The 22,439-nt window shown below is 48.9% G+C and overlaps 1 protein-coding gene across 1 annotated transcript in view; it reads right to left on the bottom strand.

The window, feature by feature from the left end:
* Positions 1-1,672: 1,672 nt before the first annotated feature.
* The window catches only part of LOC306767941 (transcription initiation factor TFIID subunit 4-like), a gene marked incomplete at its 5' end in the record, with an annotated part of 28,693 nt that continues 7,926 nt past the window's right edge, over positions 1,673-22,439 (bottom strand). The window contains 9 exon segments of the mRNA XM_079256113.1: positions 1,673-2,740; positions 3,188-3,310; positions 3,941-3,997; positions 4,302-4,427; positions 4,547-4,677; positions 14,882-15,051; positions 15,388-15,493; positions 15,606-15,681; positions 21,071-21,262. Of these exon segments, the coding sequence (XP_079112239.1) occupies positions 2,582-2,740; positions 3,188-3,310; positions 3,941-3,997; positions 4,302-4,427; positions 4,547-4,677; positions 14,882-15,051; positions 15,388-15,493; positions 15,606-15,681; positions 21,071-21,262 (1,140 nt within the window). The 3' untranslated portion in view covers positions 1,673-2,581.

Below are 22,439 nucleotides of genomic sequence, written 5' to 3'. Positions count from 1 at the left end.
TGTCCTCTACTGTTTGATTTTGTGCTTGTGTTGTTCTCACTCATATGTAAGTCGCTTTGGATAACAGCGTCTGCTAAATGACTGTAGAATAGAATAGAATAGAATAGAATAGAATAGAATAGCTCAAACAAGAATTAAAAGGCTCTTGGCTGGCAAAACAAGAGGTTACAAGCTGGGATACTTACCAAAGGGGGGTGTACAAGGTACCAACTATGCAGGGTTCCCAAACTTTTACAGACACCATTTTTTGTTTTTTTGTTATTTTAAAAATTAAAATGATGGAAATAAGATCAAACCTTTTTTGACATGTTATAAAACTGTCTAATCTGTAATTTGATGCCTTTTGGAGATTTTCCATCGTTTTAAAGCTCCTTATTTGCACATTAAAATACATTTTTACCAGGGGTGCCCAAACTTTCGATCACCACTGTAGAAGAAACATAAATAAATTCAGACAAAATAACAAACCCTGAGAATAAATCCATTCTGGGATCTCCCCTCCCCATCACACCTTAAAAAAAGGAGAAAAAAATGCTAGGTGCGCCCGAAACCCCAACACAACAAAAAAAATCCACACGTTCTGTGCTTATAATGGCGAAAATGTCTCAGATAACTTTCTAACAAGCCCCACTCAACCTCATGAAGTAATATACAGACATCTCAATGATATAACTTTAGTAAATCTGTCTTTAGTTTTTAGGCTGTAAAATATGTACGTCTAAACTTGGGCAGATAGTGAAACAAGGATTGAGCCCAGAGAAAAGGAGAAAGAAAGATTAAATACATACATATATCTACATGTGTGTGTATATATATATATATATATATATATATATATATATATGCGTGTGTGTGTGTATGTACATATATGTATATATGTATGTATATGTATGAACATACATATGGCTGCTTCTGTTGCTTTTTTCAGTCAGAGGGATCTGTAAACATAGCGGTGAAGTCACTACATTGGAAACACTGTGGGTGCACTGGGTAAATGCTGCCCACTGGTGGACAGCGGTTGGAGGATTCTGTGACCCTGCAGAGCCACCTTGTGTCAGAACATCTGACCTGTTCCCAGGAAAACTGAACACCTGGTAGGGGATGAAGAACCTGCCTTAAATTAAAGACCTGGATTTGTTTACGAAATCTGGACATGGTTAAGAACCTGGGTTATTTTGAGGGACCTGGGTCGAATTGAGGGTTTGGGTGTAGCACCAGCTTCAGGATTAGGAGCTTGTTCAGTGTAAACAGTTAACATGTTGCTACATTTTTCAATTTAAAACGAGAACCAACATGTTTGGGACTTCTCATCATTTCCTTGCTGGTACTGGAGCGTCTCTTCTAGAAGGGGTTTCAAGTGAAGGTGTCCTACAGCGCTGGGTTGGACTCGTCGCAGTTCAGCGAGTATGTGCTGTGTGACAAACTGCGCTTCAGTAAGACCATCCATAGCGCCGTGATCCAGATCAAACAGGAGCTTCTAGACTAACAGCATGGAGCAGTTCTGGAAGTCCGGTAGAGCCTGCATCTTTTCAAACCTGACTCCTTGGACCTGAACTTGGTCCAGATGAACAGATGACTTTTATAACAGAACTTTTTAAAAAAAAAACCATTTGTCTTTGTGCTGCTGAGTTGTTGGTACAGTGTTGATTAAAAACTTCTGGAGACCCGAACATGAACATCATCATTTTATTCCATTTTTCTGCAAACGTACAAACAACTGTAAAACCTGAAAGAGCTTTAGCTTCCATCCAGAATGTAGGAAATATAAATAGTCACATAAATCTAGTCCTTCCAGCAGATGGACCGGAGTTGGGTTCTGAGTCCAGGTCCTGCTCAGGATCTGTTAACGGGTTAGGCTAAATGTCACACAAACAAAAAAAAACTAAACTAACATTTAAATATGAGGTCCAGCTGCATTTTCTTGACCAATCAGAGCTAAAGTTCGACCGTGACGACGAAGGTGAGGACAAGGCGGCTGCAGGAATGTAGAACCTTGTGTAGCCTGAGAGTTCAGTGTCGGAGAACCAGCTCCCGGTCAGTGTTTGTGTTAAAGGGACAGCCATGTTTATCTGCTGAGTCACCATCAGCTTCAAGTACTCTGATGAACTTTAAAAACAATCATCAAACTTTAATTATTACCTGTACGGGTCACCTGTACGGGTCACCTGTACGGGTCACCTGTACGGGTCACCTGTACGGTCAGAGAAGTGTCTGGTGGTGTCATGTCATTAGAAGTGGGATGAATGAGCATCCTTTCACATGAAGGCTGGTATGATCTGAGGCTGAAATCTGCTACCGGACCAGAATCCATCAGACCCCTCAGGAGGACCAGAATCCATCAGACCCCTCAGGAGGACCAGAATCCATCAGACCCCTCAGGAGGACCAGAATCCATCAGACCCCTCAGGAGGACCAGGGCCGTGGCCCCTCAGGAGGACCAGAATCCATCAGACCCCTCAGGAGGACCAGGGCCGTGGCCCCTCAGGAGGACCAGGGCCGTGGCCCCTCAGGAGGACCAGGGCCGTGGCCCCTCAGGAGGACCAGGGCCGTGGCCCCTCAGGAGGACCAGGGCCGTGGCCCCTCACTTTAGCAGGGCCTTGTAGAGTGTCAGAGAATGAGCTGTGCTGCGGTCCTGCTCCAGACACAGGATGAAGTCCCTGAGGTTTACCCGAGTAATCCGCTGACGGAGCTGCTGGCGGGGGCAGATGGCTGCCGAGGACATGCTGGAGCCTGGAGCCACCTGGGGAGGGAGGAGATGAGAGAAGAGGCACATTCATCATGGGCAGGTTTTCTTTACTGGTAGACTTCCACTGAGGGTTCTTCTGCAGCTGCTGCTTGAACCTGTACAGTCCAGGTCCACCAGAACCCAACCTGGCCCAGCTGTAGATCAGGCAGGACCAGGATTCCTCCTCAGTCATCTGATTTAACTAAAACTGTTGAGGAACATGGCGGTTCTGCTCAGCTCTGTGGGCCATACAGGTCTCACAGAACTTTCTGGATCTTCTCCATCAGATCGATACGTCTGCAGGAATCAAACCATCTGGAGAACTGAACCTGAACGTTTCCTCAGGTCCAGAATAACCTCATTAGAGGACGAAGACAGGAGACCTTCAGCTCAGGAGTTTGGAATTCTGACATCCCTGATTTTATGGAGCAAGACAGAACATTTGTGTATTTGATGTCCTACCTCGCTGCCTGATGTGGCTCCGCCCACTGCGTCCAGCTTCCGTTTCTTTCGTGGTCCGATGGCGGCAAGAGCCGTGAGGTTGGCGTCTCGCTGCCGCATCTGAGCGAGTTCCTGCTGCTGCATCTGAGGAATCAAACCATGATGTTACAGATCTAGAACCGGCCACAGAACTGGGGGGTAGAACCGGCCACAGAACTGGGGGGTAGAACCGGCCACAGAACTGGGGGGTAGAACCGGCCACAGAACAACCGGCCACAGAACTGGGGGGTAGAACCGGGCCACAGAACTGGGGGGTAGAACCGGGCCACAGAACTGGGGGGTAGAACCGGCCACAGAACAACCGGCCACAGAACTGGGGGGTAGAACCGGCCACAGAACAACCGGCCACAGAACTGGGGGGTAGAACCGGCCACAGAACAACCGGCCACAGAACTGGGGGGTAGAACCGGGCCACAGAACTGGGGGGTAGAACCGGGCCACAGAACTGGGGGGTAGAACCGGGCCACAGAACTGGGGGGTAGAACCGGCCACAGAACAACCGGCCACAGAACTGGGGGGTAGAACCGGCCACAGAACTGGGGGGTAGAACCGGGCCACAGAACTGGGGGGTAGAACCGGCCACAGAACTGGGGGGTAGAACCGGGCCACAGAACTGGGGGGTAGAACCGGGCCACAGAACTGGGGGGTAGAACCGGCCACAGAACTGGGGGGTAGAACCGGGCCACAGAACTGGGGGGTAGAACCGGGCTTTACCTCTTTTGCCTTCTGTTTGAGTCTAGCCTGTTCTGGATCTTCTTGTCGCGCTCGACTCTGAAAGAAAGACATCAGATTCCATGTTTGATGAAAGAAACACAACCTATCCCCCATCAGAACCCATCCCCATTAAAACCCCCCCCCCCCCCCCCCCCCCCCCCCCCCCCCATCACAGCCCCCATGCCCCCCAACGGTGGTCATCAGCAGAAACCGGGTCACTGATTCAGAACCAGTACAAAGAAATAACAGGGTTCTGAAGGCCACAACCAGAACCAGCATGTGCAGTGAGAACAACTCCAAAAACAAAACAAATAGCTGCTGCTCTGTGACCATGGCAACGGACAGAGGAGGTGAGAAGTACCTTGGCAGCCTTCAGCAGCATCTCCCTCTCCTGTTCATCCTTCCTCTGCTTCTCCATCCTCTCCAGCTGCTCAAAGAAACGGAGTTGAGAGCGAACGTCTGACATCTGCTCGTGGTGCTCTTCATCCTAATGAGGAAGAGGTCCGATCAGCCCCAGGAGCTCCAACATCACCAGCTTACACATCCAACAACTGGGTCAGAACCAGAACCAGAACCAGAACCAGAAAGAAGTGCGTGTGTTGGTACCTTTCCTCCATCGGTGCGATGCTGGGCAACGACCGAAACCTTCTCCAGCAAAAAGCGCAGCCTGGACTGAGTTGCATGAGAGATGATGTTGACCACGTCCAGAGGAACCTCTGTCACACCCAGCTTCTTAGCTGAGGGGAGAACCGTTTATCAGACATATGCTCCCACAACGACGACAGCACAAGTGACAAACTCCAGTTCTGGAGGACTCATCGGGGGCGGTACAGCTCCACCTGGTGGCAGTCAGAGACCGTCAGAGGGCAATACTGAAAAAATGGAGCTGTTGAAGTGCTCTTGGGGGGCTTTGGAGATGAATTGTTCACTTTTGATGATATAAATCCATATGGTCAGTGGTCGGCAACGAGACAATAATATCTGTTTTACAAGGTTATACTGATTAAAACTGAAAGCAGGTTCTTGTCAACACAGAGTGATGATTACAGCGCTGTAAGACAGCTGGTCGAGCGAGAGGGGGGAGAGAGAACCACAGCATGTCAGCTGCGTCGGGAGCAGCAGAAGTTAGCTGTGAGAAAATGTCCTTAGCAGCAAATGTTTTGCTCCAAACTTTAGTAAACACCATAAAGCTCTTCTAGTGTCAATCCTGTTTCTGCTTCATCCAGCTGCAGCGAAGCGAAGGGAGTTTAGCCTGAAGCTACCTGAAGCTAGCTGCTGCTGGGTGAAGCGAAGGGAGTTTAGCCTGAAGCTATCTGCAGCTAGCTGCTGCTGGGTGAAGCGAAGGGAGTTTAGCCTGAAGCTACCTGAAGCTAGCTGCTGCTGGGTGAAGCGAAGGGAGTTTAGCCTGAAGCTACCTGAAGCTAGCTGCTGCTGGGTGAAGCGAAGGGAGTTTAGCCTGAAGCTACCTGAAGCTAGCTGCTGCTGGGTGAAGCGAAGGGAGTTTAGCCTGAAGCTACCTGAAGCTAGCTGCTGCTGGGTGAAGCGAAGGGAGTTTAGCCTGAAGCTACCTGACGCTAGCTGCTGCTGGGTGAAGCGAAGGGAGTTTAGCCTGAAGCTACCTGAAGCTAGCTGCTGCTGGGTGAAGCGAAGGGAGTTTAGCCTGAAGCTACCTGAAGCTAGCTGCTGCTGGGTGAAGCGAAGGGAGTTTAGCCTGAAGCTCACTGCAGCTAGCTGCTGCTGGGTGAAGCGAAGGGAGTTTAGCCTGAAGCTCTCTGCAGCTAGCTGCTGCTGGGTGAAGCGAAGGGAGTTTAGCCTGAAGCTCTCTGCAGCTAGCTGCTGCTGGGTGAAGCGAAGGGAGTTTAGCCTGAAGCTACCTGAAGCTAGCTGCTGCTGGGTGAAGCGAAGGGAGTTTAGCCTGAAGCTACCTGAAGCTAGCTGCTGCTGGGTGAAGCGAAGGGAGTTTAGCCTGAAGCTACCTGACGCTAGCTGCTGCTGGGTGAAGCGAAGGGAGTTTAGCCTGAAGCTACCTGAAGCTAGCTGCTGCTGGGTGAAGCGAAGGGAGTTTAGCCTGAAGCTACCTGAAGCTAGCTGCTGCTGGGTGAAGCGAAGGGAGTTTAGCCTGAAGCTCTCTGCAGCTAGCTGCTGCTGGGTGAAGCGAAGGGAGTTTAGCCTGAAGCTCTCTGCAGCTAGCTGCTGCTGGGTGAAGCGAAGGGAGTTTAGCCTGAAGCTACCTGAAGCTAGCTGCTGCTGGGTGAAGCGAAGGGAGTTTAGCCTGAAGCTACCTGAAGCTAGCTGCTGCTGGGTGAAGCGAAGGGAGTTTAGCCTGAAGCTCTCTGCAGCTAGCTGCTGCTGGGTGAAGCGAAGGGAGTTTAGCCTGAAGCTCTCTGCAGCTAGCTGCTGCTGGGTGAAGCGAAGGGAGTTTAGCCTGAAGCTCTCTGCAGCTAGCTGCTGCTGGGTGAAGCGAAGGGAGTTTAGCCTGAAGCTCTCTGCAGCTAGCTGCTGCTGGGTGAAGCGAAGGGAGTTTAGCCTGAAGCTACCTGAAGCTAGCTGCTGCTGGGTGAAGCGAAGGGAGTTTAGCCTGAAGCTACCTGAAGCTAGCTGCTGCTGGGTGAAGCGAAGGGAGTTTAGCCTGAAGCTACCTGCAGCTAGCTGCTGCTGGGTGAAGCGAAGGGAGTTTAGCCTGAAGCTATCTGCAGCTAGCTGCTGCTGGGTGAAGCGAAGGGAGTTTAGCCTGAAGCTACCTGAAGCTAGCTGCTGCTGGGTGAAGCGAAGGGAGTTTAGCCTGAAGCTACCTGAAGCTAGCTGCTGCTGGGTGAAGCGAAGGGAGTTTAGCCTGAAGCTCTCTGCAGCTAGCTGCTGCTGGGTGAAGCGAAGGGAGTTTAGCCTGAAGCTCTCTGCAGCTAGCTGCTGCTGGGTGAAGCGAAGGGAGTTTAGCCTGAAGCTCTCTGCAGCTAGCTGCTGCTGGGTGAAGCGAAGGGAGTTTAGCCTGAAGCTACCTGAAGCTAGCTGCTGCTGGGTGAAGCGAAGGGAGTTTAGCCTGAAGCTACCTGAAGCTAGCTGCTGCTGGGTGAAGCGAAGGGAGTTTAGCCTGAAGCTACCTGACGCTAGCTGCTGCTGGGTGAAGCGAAGGGAGTTTAGCCTGAAGCTACCTGAAGCTAGCTGCTGCTGGGTGAAGCGAAGGGAGTTTAGCCTGAAGCTATCTGCAGCTAGCTGCTGCTGGGTGAAGCGAAGGGAGTTTAGCCTGAAGCTATCTGCAGCTAGCTGCTGCTGGGTGAAGCGAAGGGAGTTTAGCCTGAAGCTCTCTGCAGCTAGCTGCTGCTGGGTGAAGCGAAGGGAGTTTAGCCTGAAGCTCTCTGCAGCTAGCTGCTGCTGGGTGAAGCGAAGGGAGTTTAGCCTGAAGCTCTCTGCAGCTAGCTGCTGCTGGGTGAAGCGAAGGGAGTTTAGCCTGAAGCTACCTGAAGCTAGCTGCTGCTGGGTGAAGCGAAGGGAGTTTAGCCTGAAGCTACCTGAAGCTAGCTGCTGCTGGGTGAAGCGAAGGGAGTTTAGCCTGAAGCTATCTGCAGCTAGCTGCTGCTGGGTGAAGCGAAGGGAGTTTAGCCTGAAGCTACCTGAAGCTAGCTGCTGCTGGGTGAAGCGAAGGGAGTTTAGCCTGAAGCTACCTGAAGCTAGCTGCTGCTGGGTGAAGCGAAGGGAGTTTAGCCTGAAGCTATCTGCAGCTAGCTGCTGCTGGGTGAAGCGAAGGGAGTTTAGCCTGAAGCTACCTGAAGCTAGCTGCTGCTGGGTGAAGCGAAGGGAGTTTAGCCTGAAGCTCTCTGCAGCTAGCTGCTGCTGGGTGAAGCGAAGGGAGTTTAGCCTGAAGCTCTCTGCAGCTAGCTGCTGCTGGGTGAAGCGAAGGGAGTTTAGCCTGAAGCTCTCTGCAGCTAGCTGCTGCTGGGTGAAGCGAAGGGAGTTTAGCCTGAAGCTACCTGAAGCTAGCTGCTGCTGGGTGAAGCGAAGGGAGTTTAGCCTGAAGCTACCTGAAGCTAGCTGCTGCTGGGTGAAGCGAAGGGAGTTTAGCCTGAAGCTATCTGCAGCTAGCTGCTGCTGGGTGAAGCGAAGGGAGTTTAGCCTGAAGCTACCTGAAGCTAGCTGCTGCTGGGTGAAGCGAAGGGAGTTTAGCCTGAAGCTACCTGAAGCTAGCTGCTGCTGGGTGAAGCGAAGGGAGTTTAGCCTGAAGCTACCTGAAGCTAGCTGCTGCTGGGTGAAGCGAAGGGAGTTTAGCCTGAAGCTACCTGAAGCTAGCTGCTGCTGGGTGAAGCGAAGGGAGTTTAGCCTGAAGCTACCTGAAGCTAGCTGCTGCTGGGTGAAGCGAAGGGAGTTTAGCCTGAAGCTACCTGAAGCTAGCTGCTGCTGGGTGAAGCGAAGGGAGTTTAGCCTGAAGCTACCTGACGCTAGCTGCTGCTGGGTGAAGCGAAGGGAGTTTAGCCTGAAGCTACCTGAAGCTAGCTGCTGCTGGGTGAAGCGAAGGGAGTTTAGCCTGAAGCTACCTGAAGCTAGCTGCTGCTGGGTGAAGCGAAGGGAGTTTAGCCTGAAGCTCTCTGCAGCTAGCTGCTGCTGGGTGAAGCGAAGGGAGTTTAGCCTGAAGCTCTCTGCAGCTAGCTGCTGCTGGGTGAAGCGAAGGGAGTTTAGCCTGAAGCTCTCTGCAGCTAGCTGCTGCTGGGTGAAGCGAAGGGAGTTTAGCCTGAAGCTACCTGAAGCTAGCTGCTGCTGGGTGAAGCGAAGGGAGTTTAGCCTGAAGCTACCTGAAGCTAGCTGCTGCTGGGTGAAGCGAAGGGAGTTTAGCCTGAAGCTATCTGCAGCTAGCTGCTGCTGGGTGAAGCGAAGGGAGTTTAGCCTGAAGCTCTCTGCAGCTAGCTGCTGCTGGATGAAGCGAAGGGAGTTTAGCCTGAAGCTCTCTGCAGCTAGCTGCTGCTGGGTGAAGCGAAGGGAGTTTAGCCTGAAGCTCTCTGCAGCTAGCTGCTGCTGGGTGAAGCGAAGGGAGTTTAGCCTGAAGCTACCTGAAGCTAGCTGCTGCTGGGTGAAGCGAAGGGAGTTTAGCCTGAAGCTACCTGAAGCTAGCTGCTGCTGGGTGAAGCGAAGGGAGTTTAGCCTGAAGCTACCTGAAGCTAGCTGCTGCTGGGTGAAGCGAAGGGAGTTTAGCCTGAAGCTACCTGAAGCTAGCTGCTGCTGGGTGAAGCGAAGGGAGTTTAGCCTGAAGCTACCTGAAGCTAGCTGCTGCTGGGTGAAGCGAAGGGAGTTTAGCCTGAAGCTCTCTGCAGCTAGCTGCTGCTGGGTGAAGCGAAGGGAGTTTAGCCTGAAGCTCTCTGCAGCTAGCTGCTGCTGGGTGAAGCGAAGGGAGTTTAGCCTGAAGCTACCTGAAGCTAGCTGCTGCTGGGTGAAGCGAAGGGAGTTTAGCCTGAAGCTACCTGAAGCTAGCTGCTGCTGGGTGAAGCGAAGGGAGTTTAGCCTGAAGCTACCTGAAGCTAGCTGCTGCTGGGTGAAGCGAAGGGAGTTTAGCCTGAAGCTACCTGAAGCTAGCTGCTGCTGGGTGAAGCGAAGGGAGTTTAGCCTGAAGCTCTCTGCAGCTAGCTGCTGCTGGATGAAGCGAAGGGAGTTTAGCCTGAAGCTCTCTGCAGCTAGCTGCTGCTGGGTGAAGCGAAGGGAGTTTAGCCTGAAGCTCTCTGCAGCTAGCTGCTGCTGGGTGAAGCGAAGGGAGTTTAGCCTGAAGCTACCTGAAGCTAGCTGCTGCTGGGTGAAGCGAAGGGAGTTTAGCCTGAAGCTACCTGAAGCTAGCTGCTGCTGGGTGAAGCGAAGGGAGTTTAGCCTGAAGCTATCTGCAGCTAGCTGCTGCTGGGTGAAGCGAAGGGAGTTTAGCCTGAAGCTATCTGCAGCTAGCTGCTGCTGGGTTTAGCTTTTCACAGCAGAGGTTTCAGAGATTGGGGAAGCAACAGTAAACCAGCAAAGAAATGTTGGCTGTGAAAATGAAGATGAGGAAAGTAAGCTGAATACTCATGTTGGTGTTTAGTTCACTTGGTAAAGCAGACAGGTGTAAGGTTCAATTCCCAAATCTCCCTGACCCACTTTCTCCTCTATTGCTAATTAATAAAGGACACTAGAGGCTACACCATGTTATATATTTTAACACATGGTGTTAAAATGTTTCATGGTTTTAATTTGAACAATAATATATAAATAAATGTAGAAATACAATGAAATTAAACAGAATTTGTTTGAAAAAAAAAAAAAGACAGTCATTTTGGCCATTTGGTTGGTCAAAGATAATTGCCCCAGGCCAAATCTAGCTGCCAACCCGTTTTAGAAAATAATTAAATATGTGATAAGCAAGTCACAAAGAGTAAAATTAAATTACTTTCCACATCCACTGATCCAGGTTTCAAGCTGTTCACATTGCTACAGACGTATTTCTTCTTCTCTTACTTGAGCAACAGTAAGGTCTCTTTTTGAGAGTTTACCGCTGCATCTGGGGTGACTGACTTCTATCTGAGATTCAAATGTGTTTACATCCTATTGGTGTTTGACTCCACATTGCTATTATTCAGTCTTTTACAACCTGAATAACAGTGTTGTGCAAAACCGAAGAGAATGTGTGAATTACTCTCCCTCCTCACATACCACATAAAAAAGTCATGATAAGATTTTTCATGTCTTTCAGGCAAGTTCAAAGCTCATGCATGCATCTGCTGATCATGTTTAAATTCACTTCTGTAAACGGAGCGTTTTGTGACATCACGTATATGGCGCTTTCTCAAAAAACGTTTAGAAGCAATGGAGCAAAAGGTTTGACGCCTCTCGACTGAAGACTTATGAAAGATATTAAACAGTAATACCAGGAGAGGCAAGTAAGGGGCAGCAGCGCCCTGTCTGAAAGAGACGATCATAAAGAAGACCTGCGGCGTCGTCTATAGAGCTGCTGCACGCACCGAACCTGCCATACGCCTGTAATAGCCAACTTTCAGGATTTAACTTGGCGGTAAAATGTCCCGCCTCCATGGCAACTAACCCGCCATACACACAACATCCGGAGGAACGGGAAACGGCCACACCAACGAAAAGAATAAAACCAGAGAAATGGTGAGAAATTTGAGACATTTGTGCAAAATCAAATATAAACATTTTTATATTAAATCTATTTGCAAAAATGCATATTTGACACTGATCCTCCTCCAGGAGGAACCCAGCGATGCCGAGTCAAACTAGGACGAACCAATTCAATTTAATTCAATTCAGCTTTATTTGTACAGCGCCACTTCACAACAATGTTGTCCCAGGACACTTTACATACACATCATTTCAAGCCAATTCATACATTTCCTATAATAGAAACCAACTGATAGCATCGAGTCATGACTTGGATCCAATCCTCCATCCTGAGCTGCACGAGGCGACAGTGGGAAGGAAAAAACTCCCCTTTAACAGGAAGAAAACCTCCAGCAGAACCCGGCTCAGGGAGGGCAGCCATCTGCCTCGACTGGTTGGGGTGGAGACGACAGGAAAGACAGATCAACATGTACAACTGCACTTATTCAGGAAGACCTGCGGAAAAAGGTTGTGCCCCCCCACAACCCAGAAAGAATAAAACAGCACCGGGGGAGTAAATCATGAAAACCTCATTAATATCAAAACAATGAATCTAATAAGACAAAATAATAAATCCATTAAATGTGGTTTAATGAATATTAGAGCTCTTGTGTTGAAGTCTCTGTTAATCAATGACCTGATTACTGATCATCATATTGATCTATTCTGTCTTATGGAAACCTGCTGCAGCAGGAGGATCATGTTAGTATTAATGAATCGACTCCACCAGATTGTCTAAATGTTCATGTTTCCAGAACTACAGGTCGAGGAGGAGGTCTGGCAGCTATCTTTAAATCAGAACTATTGATTAGTCCTAGACATAAAATAGTTCCAATAGCTTTGAACACCTGACTCTTAGTCTCTCCCACCCAAGATGGAAATGAGAGAAGCCACTTCTCCTAGTAGTAGTCTACCGTCCACCTGGATCTTCCTCACAGTTCCTAACTGACTTCTCAGACCTCTTATCAGACTTAGTGCTGAATACTGATAAAGTTATTGTTCTGGGGGATTTTAACATTCATCTTGATGATGAACATGACAGTTTAACCATTGCCTTTAACTCTATATTAAGTTCAATTGGATTTTCCCAAAATGTCCACAGACCGACTCATCCTCATCGTCACACTCTGGATCTTCTTCTGACATGTGGCATCAAAAGTGATCAACTAACAGTTTTTCCTCATAACCCTGTTCTGTCTGATCATTTTTTAATAACTTTTGAGTTTACTTTACTTGACTACACAAGGGCTGAGAAGAAAATTCATTCTAGTCGATGTTTGTCAGATAGTGTTGTTAACAAATATAAGAAGTCTATTTCAGCAGTATTTCCTCCAACACCATGTGTTAACCTGACAGGAAACACCCATCCAAGCTTTACTCCAACACAGGTCCATGAATGTGTTGCTAGAATGACAGCTTTAATGCGTATAACACTAGATAATGTTGCTCCTCTAAAGAAGAAGAGAACCAGTCAGATGAAGCGGCCCGGTGGTTTAATTCCCAGCTTCAAGCTTTAAAACAGACATCAAGACGTTTGGAAAGAAAATGGCGTTCATCTGGCTTAGAAGAGTGTCTCATAGTCTGGAAAGAAAGTTTAATAGTGTATAAAAAGCCTTGCATGTGGCTGGAACAGCTTATTATTCATCATTGATAGAGGAGAACAAGAACAACCCCAGGTTTCTCTTCAGCACTGGAACCAGACTGACTAAGAGCCATAGTGCCGTTGAGCCATCTATTCCTTTCAACCTCAGCTGTGACGACTTTATGAGTTTCTTTGGAAACAAAATAGTTTCTATCAGGAAGGAAATCAGTAATAACCTGAACACTACTAATGTTATTTCATCTGCAGCAGCCTTAGAGACGTCTTTAGAAGCTGATTGTCATTTGGACCGTTTCTTGCCTGTACAGCTCTCCGAGTTAACCAACATAATAGCTTCATCTAAACCTTCAACCTGTGTTTTAGACCCCATCCCAACCAGATTATTCAAGGAAATATGTTTAATCAATACGTCTGTACTGGACCTGATCAGTTCATCTCTATTATTAGGATATGTACCTCAATATGTTAAGACAGCTGTAATTAAACTGTTGCTTAAAAACAACTCTGGATCCAGGACTTTTAGCTAATTATAGACCAATATCTGATCTCCCCTTCTGGTCTAAAGTTCTGGAGAAAACAGTTTCAACCCAACTATGTTCCTATCTGAGCAGAAACAATCTGAAGAGTTTCAGTCAGGATTTAGAGCTCATCATAGCACAGAGACAGCACTGGTGAAAGTCTAATGATCTTCTCATGGCCTCAGATAAAGGACTTCTGTCTGGACTCATTCTTTTAGATCTCAGTGCTGCATTCGACACTATTGATCACAATATTCTGCTACAGAGGCTGGAACATGTTATTGGGATTAAAGGGACCGCATCAGACTGGTTCCAGTCAGATTTATCTGATAGATTTCAGTTTGTAAATGTAAATGATGAGTCTTCCTCACACACCAGGGAAAGTCATGGAGTTCCTCAGGGTTCTGTACTTGGACCAATACTTTTCACATTATACATGCTTCCCTTAGGAAATATCACCAGGCAGCATGGTATAAATGTTCATTGCTATGCGGATGACACTCAGATCTACCTCTCCATGAAGCCAGATGAAACCAATCAGTTTCTTAGATTACAAAGATGTCTGACAGACATCAAGACCTGGATGACTCTGAATTTTCTCCTTTTAAACTCAGACAAGACAGAGGTTGTTATCTTCAGGCTGAAAAACTTAGAACAAAATGATCCAGTAATGTAATTAATCTGGATGGCATTAATCTGGCCTCCAGTACCACTGTGAGGAACCTTGGAGTCATTATTGACCAGGACTTGTCTTTTAGCTCACATTTAAAACAGGTTTCTAGAACCGCCTTCTTCCACCTGCGTAATATTGCAAAAGTTAGGGGCATCTTGTCTCAGAAAGATGCAGAAAAATGAGTCCATGCCTTTATTATTTCCAGACTGGATTACTGCAAGTCCTTATTTATGGGTTGTCCCAAATATGCCCTGAAAAGTCTCCATCTGATCCAAAATGCTGCAGCGAGGGTTCTGATGAGGACTACAGGAGAGATCATATTTCACCAGTTTTAGCCTCTCTACACTGGCTCCCTGTTAAATCCAGGAGAAAGTTTAAAATTCTTCTCCTCACATATAAAGCTCTCCATGACCAAGCTCCATTGTACATAAAAGATCTTATAGTTCCATATATTCCAAATAGAGCACTTGGCTCTCAGACTGCAGGTTTACTGGTGGTTCCCAGAGTCTCAAAGAGTCCTATGGGAGGAAGGGCCTTTAGCTATCAGGCTCCTCTCTTATGGAACCAGCTCCCACCGTGGGTTCTGGAGGCAGACTCCCTCCACACCTTTAAGATGGAGCTGAAAACCTTCCTTTTCTTTCCTGTCCTCTCCACCCCAACCAGTCGAGGCAGATGGCTGCCCTCCCTGAGCCGGGTTCTGCTGGAGGTTTTCTTCCTGTTAAAGGGGAGTTTTTTCCTTCCCACTGTCGCCTCGTGCAGCTCAGGATGGAGGATTGGATCCAAGTCATGACTCCATGCAATCAGTTGGTTTCTATTATAGGATATGTATGAACTGGCTTGAAATTATGAGTATGTAAAGTGTCCTGGGACAACATTGTTGTGAAGTGGCGCTGTACAAATAAAGCTGAATTGAATTGAATTGATTTATTCTTGTTGGTGTCACTGTTTCCCGTTCCTCCAGATGTTGAGCGTATGGCAGGGCAGAGTTGGCATGGAGGCGGGACCGAGTCTTAGATGTTCCAGACGGGTCTGACCTGTGTCCAGGATGCGGTGGTGCAGCAAGTCAGTTGGAAGGAAAGACTCGTCTTTACAGGACCGGATCTTGGTGCCAACCAGCTCCGAGCTGGTTGCTAGGATACGGGCATTTTCCTCATTGAGGTTGACGCCCGCCATCGAGGCCACGTCGTTGATGTCGTCATCATCTCTGTGGAGGGTGGAGGAAACGTGTTAAAGCAGACTGGGTCCCAGAATCAGAACTTCAGCGTTCATTTTCAGTTTTCTGAACCCAGAACGCTGACAGAACGCCAGTGGACACCTGCTGCCCCCTGCTGGCTGATTTGGGTTAAATGAACCAGATGTTTTAATCCAGGTGGTACTGGTTGGATTGATAATTTATAAGACTGAAACCTGATCACTCTGATTGATCATGGCTGGTAAACTCCTTTCTTGCTTGTGAAGGTGGAGCCTCTGATCTGAGTGCAGCTGGTCACGCTCAGTTCTGGTGCTGATCATCTTGGTAGTGGTGACAAATCAGACTTACCTAAAAGTCCCGCCCCCCGGGTCGCTGAGCTTCTTCTGATTGGCTAAAACCTGCAGGCTAGCCAGACTCTTCACAGCGCAGCCAGCAGGTCCTCGTATGAACGTAGCTGCAGAACAAGTAAAAGCTCAAATTCTGACCTGAGATCAGCAAATTGAGACGGATATCGACACCTACACTCGAAGGTCGAAAGGAACACACCAGCTGCACTTAGCACTCACCTTGATGTCTGACCTGCTGACTGATGACTACAGGTGAACGGGTCTGCAAAGTCTGGACTCCAGGTCTATTGACAGGCTGAAGGAAAGACGTCATGATTAGACAGGTAACAGTTTCACCTGTTACCGAGCTGCAGCAAGTTCCACCTGCAGACCAATCAGTGTTAAAGGCATGGAAAATCTGATCAGCAAGGACTGATAACCCCAAAGTGTGACCTGTAAAACACCTGGTCTGTGACCTGTAAAGCACCTGATCTGTGACCTGTAGAGCACCTGGTCTGTGACCTGTAGAGCACCTGGTCTGTGACCTGTAAAGCACCTGGTCTGTGACCTGTAAAGCACCTGGTCTGTGACCTGTAGAGCACCTGGTCTGTGACCTGTAGAGCACCTGGTCTGTGACCTGTAAAACACCTGGTCTGTGACCTGTAGAGCACCTGGTCTGTGACCTGTAAAACACCTGGTCTGTGACCTGTAAAACACCTGGTCTGTGACCTGCAGAGCACCTGGTCTGTGACCTGTAAAACACCTGGTCTGTGACCTGCAGAGCACCTGGTCTGTGACCTGCAGAGCACCTGGTCTGTGACCTGTAGAGCACCTGGTCTGTGACCTGTAAAACACCTGGTCTGTGACCTGTAAAACACCTGGTCTGTGACCTGTAGAGCACCTGGTCTGTGACCTGTAAAACACCTGGTCTGTGACCTGTAAAACACCTGGTCTGTGACCTGTAAAACACCTGGTCTGTGACCTGTAAAACACCTGGTCTGTAACCTGTAGAGCACCTGGTCTGTGACCTGCAGAGCACCTGGTCTGTGACCTGTAGAGCACCTGGTCTGTGACCTGTAGAGCACCTGGTCTGTGACCTGTAAAACACCTGGTCTGTGACCTGTAAAACACCTGGTCTGTGACCTGTAAAACACCTGGTCTGTGACCTGTAGAGCACCTGGTCTGTGACCTGTAGAGCACCTGGTCTGTGACCTGTAGAGCACCTGGTCTGTGACCTGTAAAACACCTGGTCTGTGACCTATAAAACACCTGGTCTGTGACCTGCAAAACACCTGGTCTGTGACCTGTAAAACACCTGGTCTGTGACCTGTAAAACACCTGGTCTGTGACCTGCAGAGCATCTGGTCTGTGACCTGCAAAACACCTGGTCTGTGACCTGTAAAACACCTGGTCTGTGACCTGTAAAACACCTGGTCTGTGACCTGTAAAACACCTGGTCTGTGACCTGTAAAACACCTGGTCTGTGACCTGTAAAACACCTGGTCTGTGACCTGTAAAACACCTGGTCTGTGACCTGCAAAACACCTGGTCTGTGACCTGCAAAACACCTGGTCTGTGACCTGCAAAACACCTGGTCTGTGACCTGTAAAACACCTGGTCTGTGACCTGCAAAACACCTGGTCTGTGACCTGCAAAACACCTGGTCTGTGACCTTAGAAACACCTGGTCTGTGACCTTAGAAACACCTGGTCTGTGACCTGTAAAGCACCTGGTCTGTGACCTGTAAAGCACCTGGTCTGTGACCTGTAAAGCACCTGGTCTGTGACCTGTAAAGCACCTGGTCTGTGACCTGTAAATCACCTGGTCTGTGACCTGTAAAGCACCTGGTCTGTGACCTGTAAATCACCTGGTCTGTGACCTGTAAAGCACCTGGTCTGTGACCTGTAAAGCACCTGGTCTGTGACCTGTAAAACACCTGGTCTGTGACCTGTAGAGAACCTGGTCTGTGACCTTAGAAACACCTGGTCTGTCACCTTAGAAACACCTGGTCTGTGACCTGTAAATCACCTGGTCTGTGGCCTGTAAAACACCTGGTCTGTGGCCTGTAAAACACCTGGTCTGTGACCTGTAAAACACCTGGTCTGTGACCTGTAAAACACCTGGTCTGTGACCTTAGAAACACCTGGTCTGTCACCTGTAAAACACCTGGTCTGTGACCTGTAAAACACCTGGTCTGTGACCTGTAAAACACCTGGTCTGTGACCTGTAAAACACCTGGTCTGTGACCTGTAAAACACCTGGTCTGTGACCTGTAAAACACCTGGTCTGTAACCTGCAAAACACCTGGTCTGTGACCTGCAAAACACCTGGTCTGTGACCTGTAAAACACCTGGTCTGTGGCCTGTAAAACACCTGGTCTGTGACCTGCAGAGCACCTGGTCTGTGACCTGCAGAGCACCTGGTCTGTGACCTGCAGAGCACCTGGTCTGTGACCTGTAAAACACCTGGTCTGTGACCTGTAAAACACCTGGTCTGTGACCTGCAAAACACCTGGTCTGTGACCTGTAAAACACCTGGTCTGTGACCTGCAGAGCACCTGGTCTGTGACCTGTAAAACACCTGGTCTGTGACCTGTAGAGAACCTGGTCTGTGACCTTAGAAACACCTGGTCTGTCACCTTAGAAACACCTGGTCTGTGACCTGTAAATCACCTGGTCTGTGGCCTGTAAAACACCTGGTCTGTGGCCTGTAAAACACCTGGTCTGTGACCTGTAAAACACCTGGTCTGTGACCTGTAAAACACCTGGTCTGTAACCTGCAAAACACCTGGTCTGTGACCTGCAAAACACCTGGTCTGTGACCTGCAAAACACCTGGTCTGTGGCCTGTAAAACACCTGGTCTGTGACCTGCAAAACACCTGGTCTGTGACCTGTAGAGAACCTGGTCTGTGACCTTAGAAACACCTGGTCTGTCACCTTAGAAACACCTGGTCTGTGACCTGTAAATCACCTGGTCTGTGGCCTGTAAAACACCTGGTCTGTGGCCTGTAAAACACCTGGTCTGTGACCTGTAAAGCACCTGGTCTGTGACCTGTAAAACACCTGGTCTGTGACCTGTAAAACACCTGGTCTGTGACCTGTAAAGCACCTGGTCTGTGACCTGTAAAGCACCTGGTCTGTGACCTGTAAAGCACCTGGTCTGTGACCTGTAAAACACCTGGTCTGTGACCTGTAGAGAACCTGGTCTGTGACCTTAGAAACACCTGGTCTGTCACCTGTAAAACACCTGGTCTGTCACCTGTAAAACACCTGGTCTGTGACCTGTAAAACACCTGGTCTGTGACCTGTAAAACACCTGGTCTGTGACCTGTAAAACACCTGGTCTGTGACCTGTAAAACACCTGGTCTGTGACCTGTAAAACACCTGGTCTGTAACCTGCAAAACACCTGGTCTGTGACCTGCAAAACACCTGGTCTGTGACCTGTAAAACACCTGGTCTGTGGCCTGTAAAACACCTGGTCTGTGACCTGCAGAGCACCTGGTCTGTGACCTGCAGAGCACCTGGTCTGTGACCTGCAGAGCACCTGGTCTGTGACCTGTAAAACACCTGGTCTGTGACCTGCAAAACACCTGGTCTGTGACCTGTAAAACACCTGGTCTGTGACCTGCAGAGCACCTGGTCTGTGACCTGTAAAACACCTGGTCTGTGACCTGTAAAACACCTGGTCTGTGACCTGTAAAACACCTGGTCTGTGACCTGTAAAACACCTGGTCTGTGACCTGTAAAACACCTGGTCTGTGACCTGCAAAACACCTGGTCTGTGACCTGCAAAACACCTGGTCTGTGACCTGTAAAACACCTGGTCTGTGACCTGTAAAACACCTGGTCTGTGACCTGTAAAACACCTGGTCTGTGACCTGTAAAACACCTGGTCTGTGACCTGCAGAGCACCTGGTCTGTAACCTGTAAAACACCTGGTCTGTGACCTGCAGAGCACCTGGTCTGTGACCTGCAGAGCACCTGGTCTGTGACCTGCAAAACACCTGGTCTGTGACCTGCAAAACACCTGGTCTGTGACCTGCAAAACACCTGGTCTGTGACCTGCAGAGCACCTGGTCTGTAACCTGTAAAACACCTGGTCTGTGACCTGTAAAACACCTGGTCTGTGACCTGCAGAGCACCTGGTCTGTAACCTGTAAAACACCTGGTCTGTGACCTGTAAAACACCTGGTCTGTGACCTGCAGAGCACCTGGTCTGTGACCTGTAAAACACCTGGTCTGTGACCTGTAAAACACCTGGTCTGTGACCTGCAGAGCACCTGGTCTGTGACCTGTAAAACACCTGGTCTGTGACCTGTAAAACACCTGGTCTGTGACCTGCAGAGCACCTGGTCTGTGACCTGCAGAGCACCTGGTCTGTGACCTGCAGAGCACCTGGTCTGTGACCTGTAAAACACCTGGTCTGTGACCTGCAGAGCACCTGGTCTGTGACCTGTAAAACACCTGGTCTGTGACCTGTAAAACACCTGGTCTGTGACCTGCAGAGCACCTGGTCTGTGACCTGTAAAACACCTGGTCTGTGACCTGTAAAACACCTGGTCTGTGACCTGCAGAGCACCTGGTCTGTGACCTGCAGAGCACCTGGTCTGTGACCTGCAGAGCACCTGGTCTGTGACCTGTAAAACACCTGGTCTGTGACCTGCAGAGCACCTGGTCTGTGACCTGCAGAGCACCTGGTCTGTGACCTGCAGAGCACCTGGTCTGTGACCTGTAGAGCACCTGGTCTGTGACCTGTAAAACACCTGGTCTGTAACCTGTAAAACACCTGGTCTGTGACCTGCAGAGCACCTGGTCTGTAACCTGTAAAACACCTGGTCTGTGACCTGTAAAACACCTGGTCTGTGACCTGCAGAGCACCTGGTCTGTGACCTGTAAAACACCTGGTCTGTGACCTGTAAAACACCTGGTCTGTGACCTGTAAAACACCTGGTCTGTGACCTGTAAAACACCTGGTCTGTAACCTGTAGAGCACCTGGTCTGTGACCTGTAAAACACCTGGTCTGTGACCTGTAAAACACCTGGTCTGTGACCTGTAAAACACCTGGTCTGTAACCTGTAAAACACCTGGTCTGTGACCTGTAAAACACCTGGTCTGTGACCTGCAGAGCACCTGGTCTGTGACCTGTAAAACACCTGGTCTGTGACCTGTAAAACACCTGGTCTGTGACCTGTAAAACACCTGGTCTGTGACCTGTAAAACACCTGGTCTGTGACCTGTAAAACACCTGGTCTGTAACCTGTAGAGCACCTGGTCTGTAACCTGTAGAGCACCTGGTCTGTGACCTGTAAAACACCTGGTCTGTGACCTGCAGAGCACCTGGTCTGTGACCTGCAGAGCACCTGGTCTGTGACCTGCAGAGCACCTGGTCTGTGACCTGTAGAGCACCTGGTCTGTGACCTGTAGAGAACCTGGTCTGTGACCTGTAGAGCACCTGGTCTGTGACCTGTAGAGCACCTGGTCTGTGACCTGTAGAGAACCTGGTCTGTGACCTGTAGAGAACCTGGTCTGTGACCTGCAGAGCACCTGGTCTGTAACCTGTAAAACACCTGGTCTGTGACCTGCAGAGCACCTGGTCTGTGACCTGCAGAGCACCTGGTCTGTGACCTGCAGAGCACCTGGTCTGTGACCTGCAGAGCACCTGGTCTGTGACCTGTATCTGAAGGTGCGCTTGCTGGTCCTACCGGAGCTGCTGTGCTTGTGATTGGTGGGTTGAGGCGGACCGTGCTGCCTGCTGGGCCCACAGGCAGCCGTGCTCTGATGGTGGTGGTGATGGAGGAGGGGGCGATAGGTGGCGGTACAGAGGCGGTGGGATTGGTTGTCGTCAGAGTCTGCTGGCTGTTCAGTAATGTCTGACGGAGGGCTGGGAGGCTTTTCTGTGGACAAATAAGAACTGATTTAGCAGAGGAAAAGTAACAAAAAGCTGACTGGAAGGATGTGTTGTAGTCTACCTGTAGCTGTACGACTAGTAACTGTCATTTTAGTTATGGTCCTGGTAAATACAACCACTGTACAGTCTTTCATCCATTTTCTGAACAGCTTAGCCCAGTTTAGGGTCGCAGGGAAGCTGGAGTCTATCCCAGCAATCATTGGGCAAGACACCTGGACAGTCACCAGTCCATCACAGGACCTGTACTCTACAGTCACATTTAATTTCTTTGTAATAACTATAATTAGAAAATAATTACACATCATTGTACAGTTTAATTACAGATGAGTTTTAAATGCTGTAATTGTGGAAAACTAAACTACAAGCCATTCTTGCTGGTGTTGTGGGATTGTACCATCCTGAAATTTTAATCCCCACACATTGAAAAAAAGGATTGAAAAAACTAAATAATTTTACTGGGCGATGCCATTTTAGACATCATGGTTCCTCATTGAACAACCTATGCTTAACAGCACATTAATGTGTGGAGACACTCTAAAATCATTCCATGTTTACATAGAAAAGTTCCCTAACCCTTCATTCTCCATGAGAAATGAAAAGTTTTTTGTTTTCAGACATCGTGTTGTTCTCGCAGACAGGACTGCAGCTTGTTCTTGATGCATCAGCCAAGCAGCCAATGTCATGGGGCTACAAGTACTATCGTCTGATTGGTCATAAAAGCTGGGGTAGGTAACGTTCCTCAGAGACATGTTCCTCTGGGTGAAGTGGTTCCTCATCCTGATTGTAGTCTATACATTCTGTAATCATGATCAATAAGAAATATAGTTAGACCCTCAGTTTACTGTAAATCTGTAAAAACTCTGACCAATCCAAACGTTCCGACCCAAATGGAGTTGTTCATTTCTTTTCCTAAGCTTCTTCTCCCGGCTCCCCTCCTCCCCCTCCAGCAGCATACCTGATAGCCACACCCTGCATATAAACAGCGTGTTAGGATGAAAATACAAAGTAGTGAAGAAGAAACTCGGAAGGCAAACATGGCTGAGAAAATGCAGGAAGGATTTCCCGACCCGGCTCGGTTTATTTGCCTCCTCCTGCTAAACAGCCGAGAAAGAGAAAATCTTTGGTGGAAAAAGCTGCGAATAAAAAAGCCTCGGATCACGCAA

The sequence above is a fragment of the Telmatherina bonti genome, assembly GCF_933228915.1.
Source record: "Telmatherina bonti genome assembly, chromosome: 2".
Classification (NCBI taxonomy): domain Eukaryota; kingdom Metazoa; phylum Chordata; class Actinopteri; order Atheriniformes; family Telmatherinidae; genus Telmatherina; species Telmatherina bonti.
This window is presented reverse-complemented; position numbering and strand designations above follow the sequence as displayed.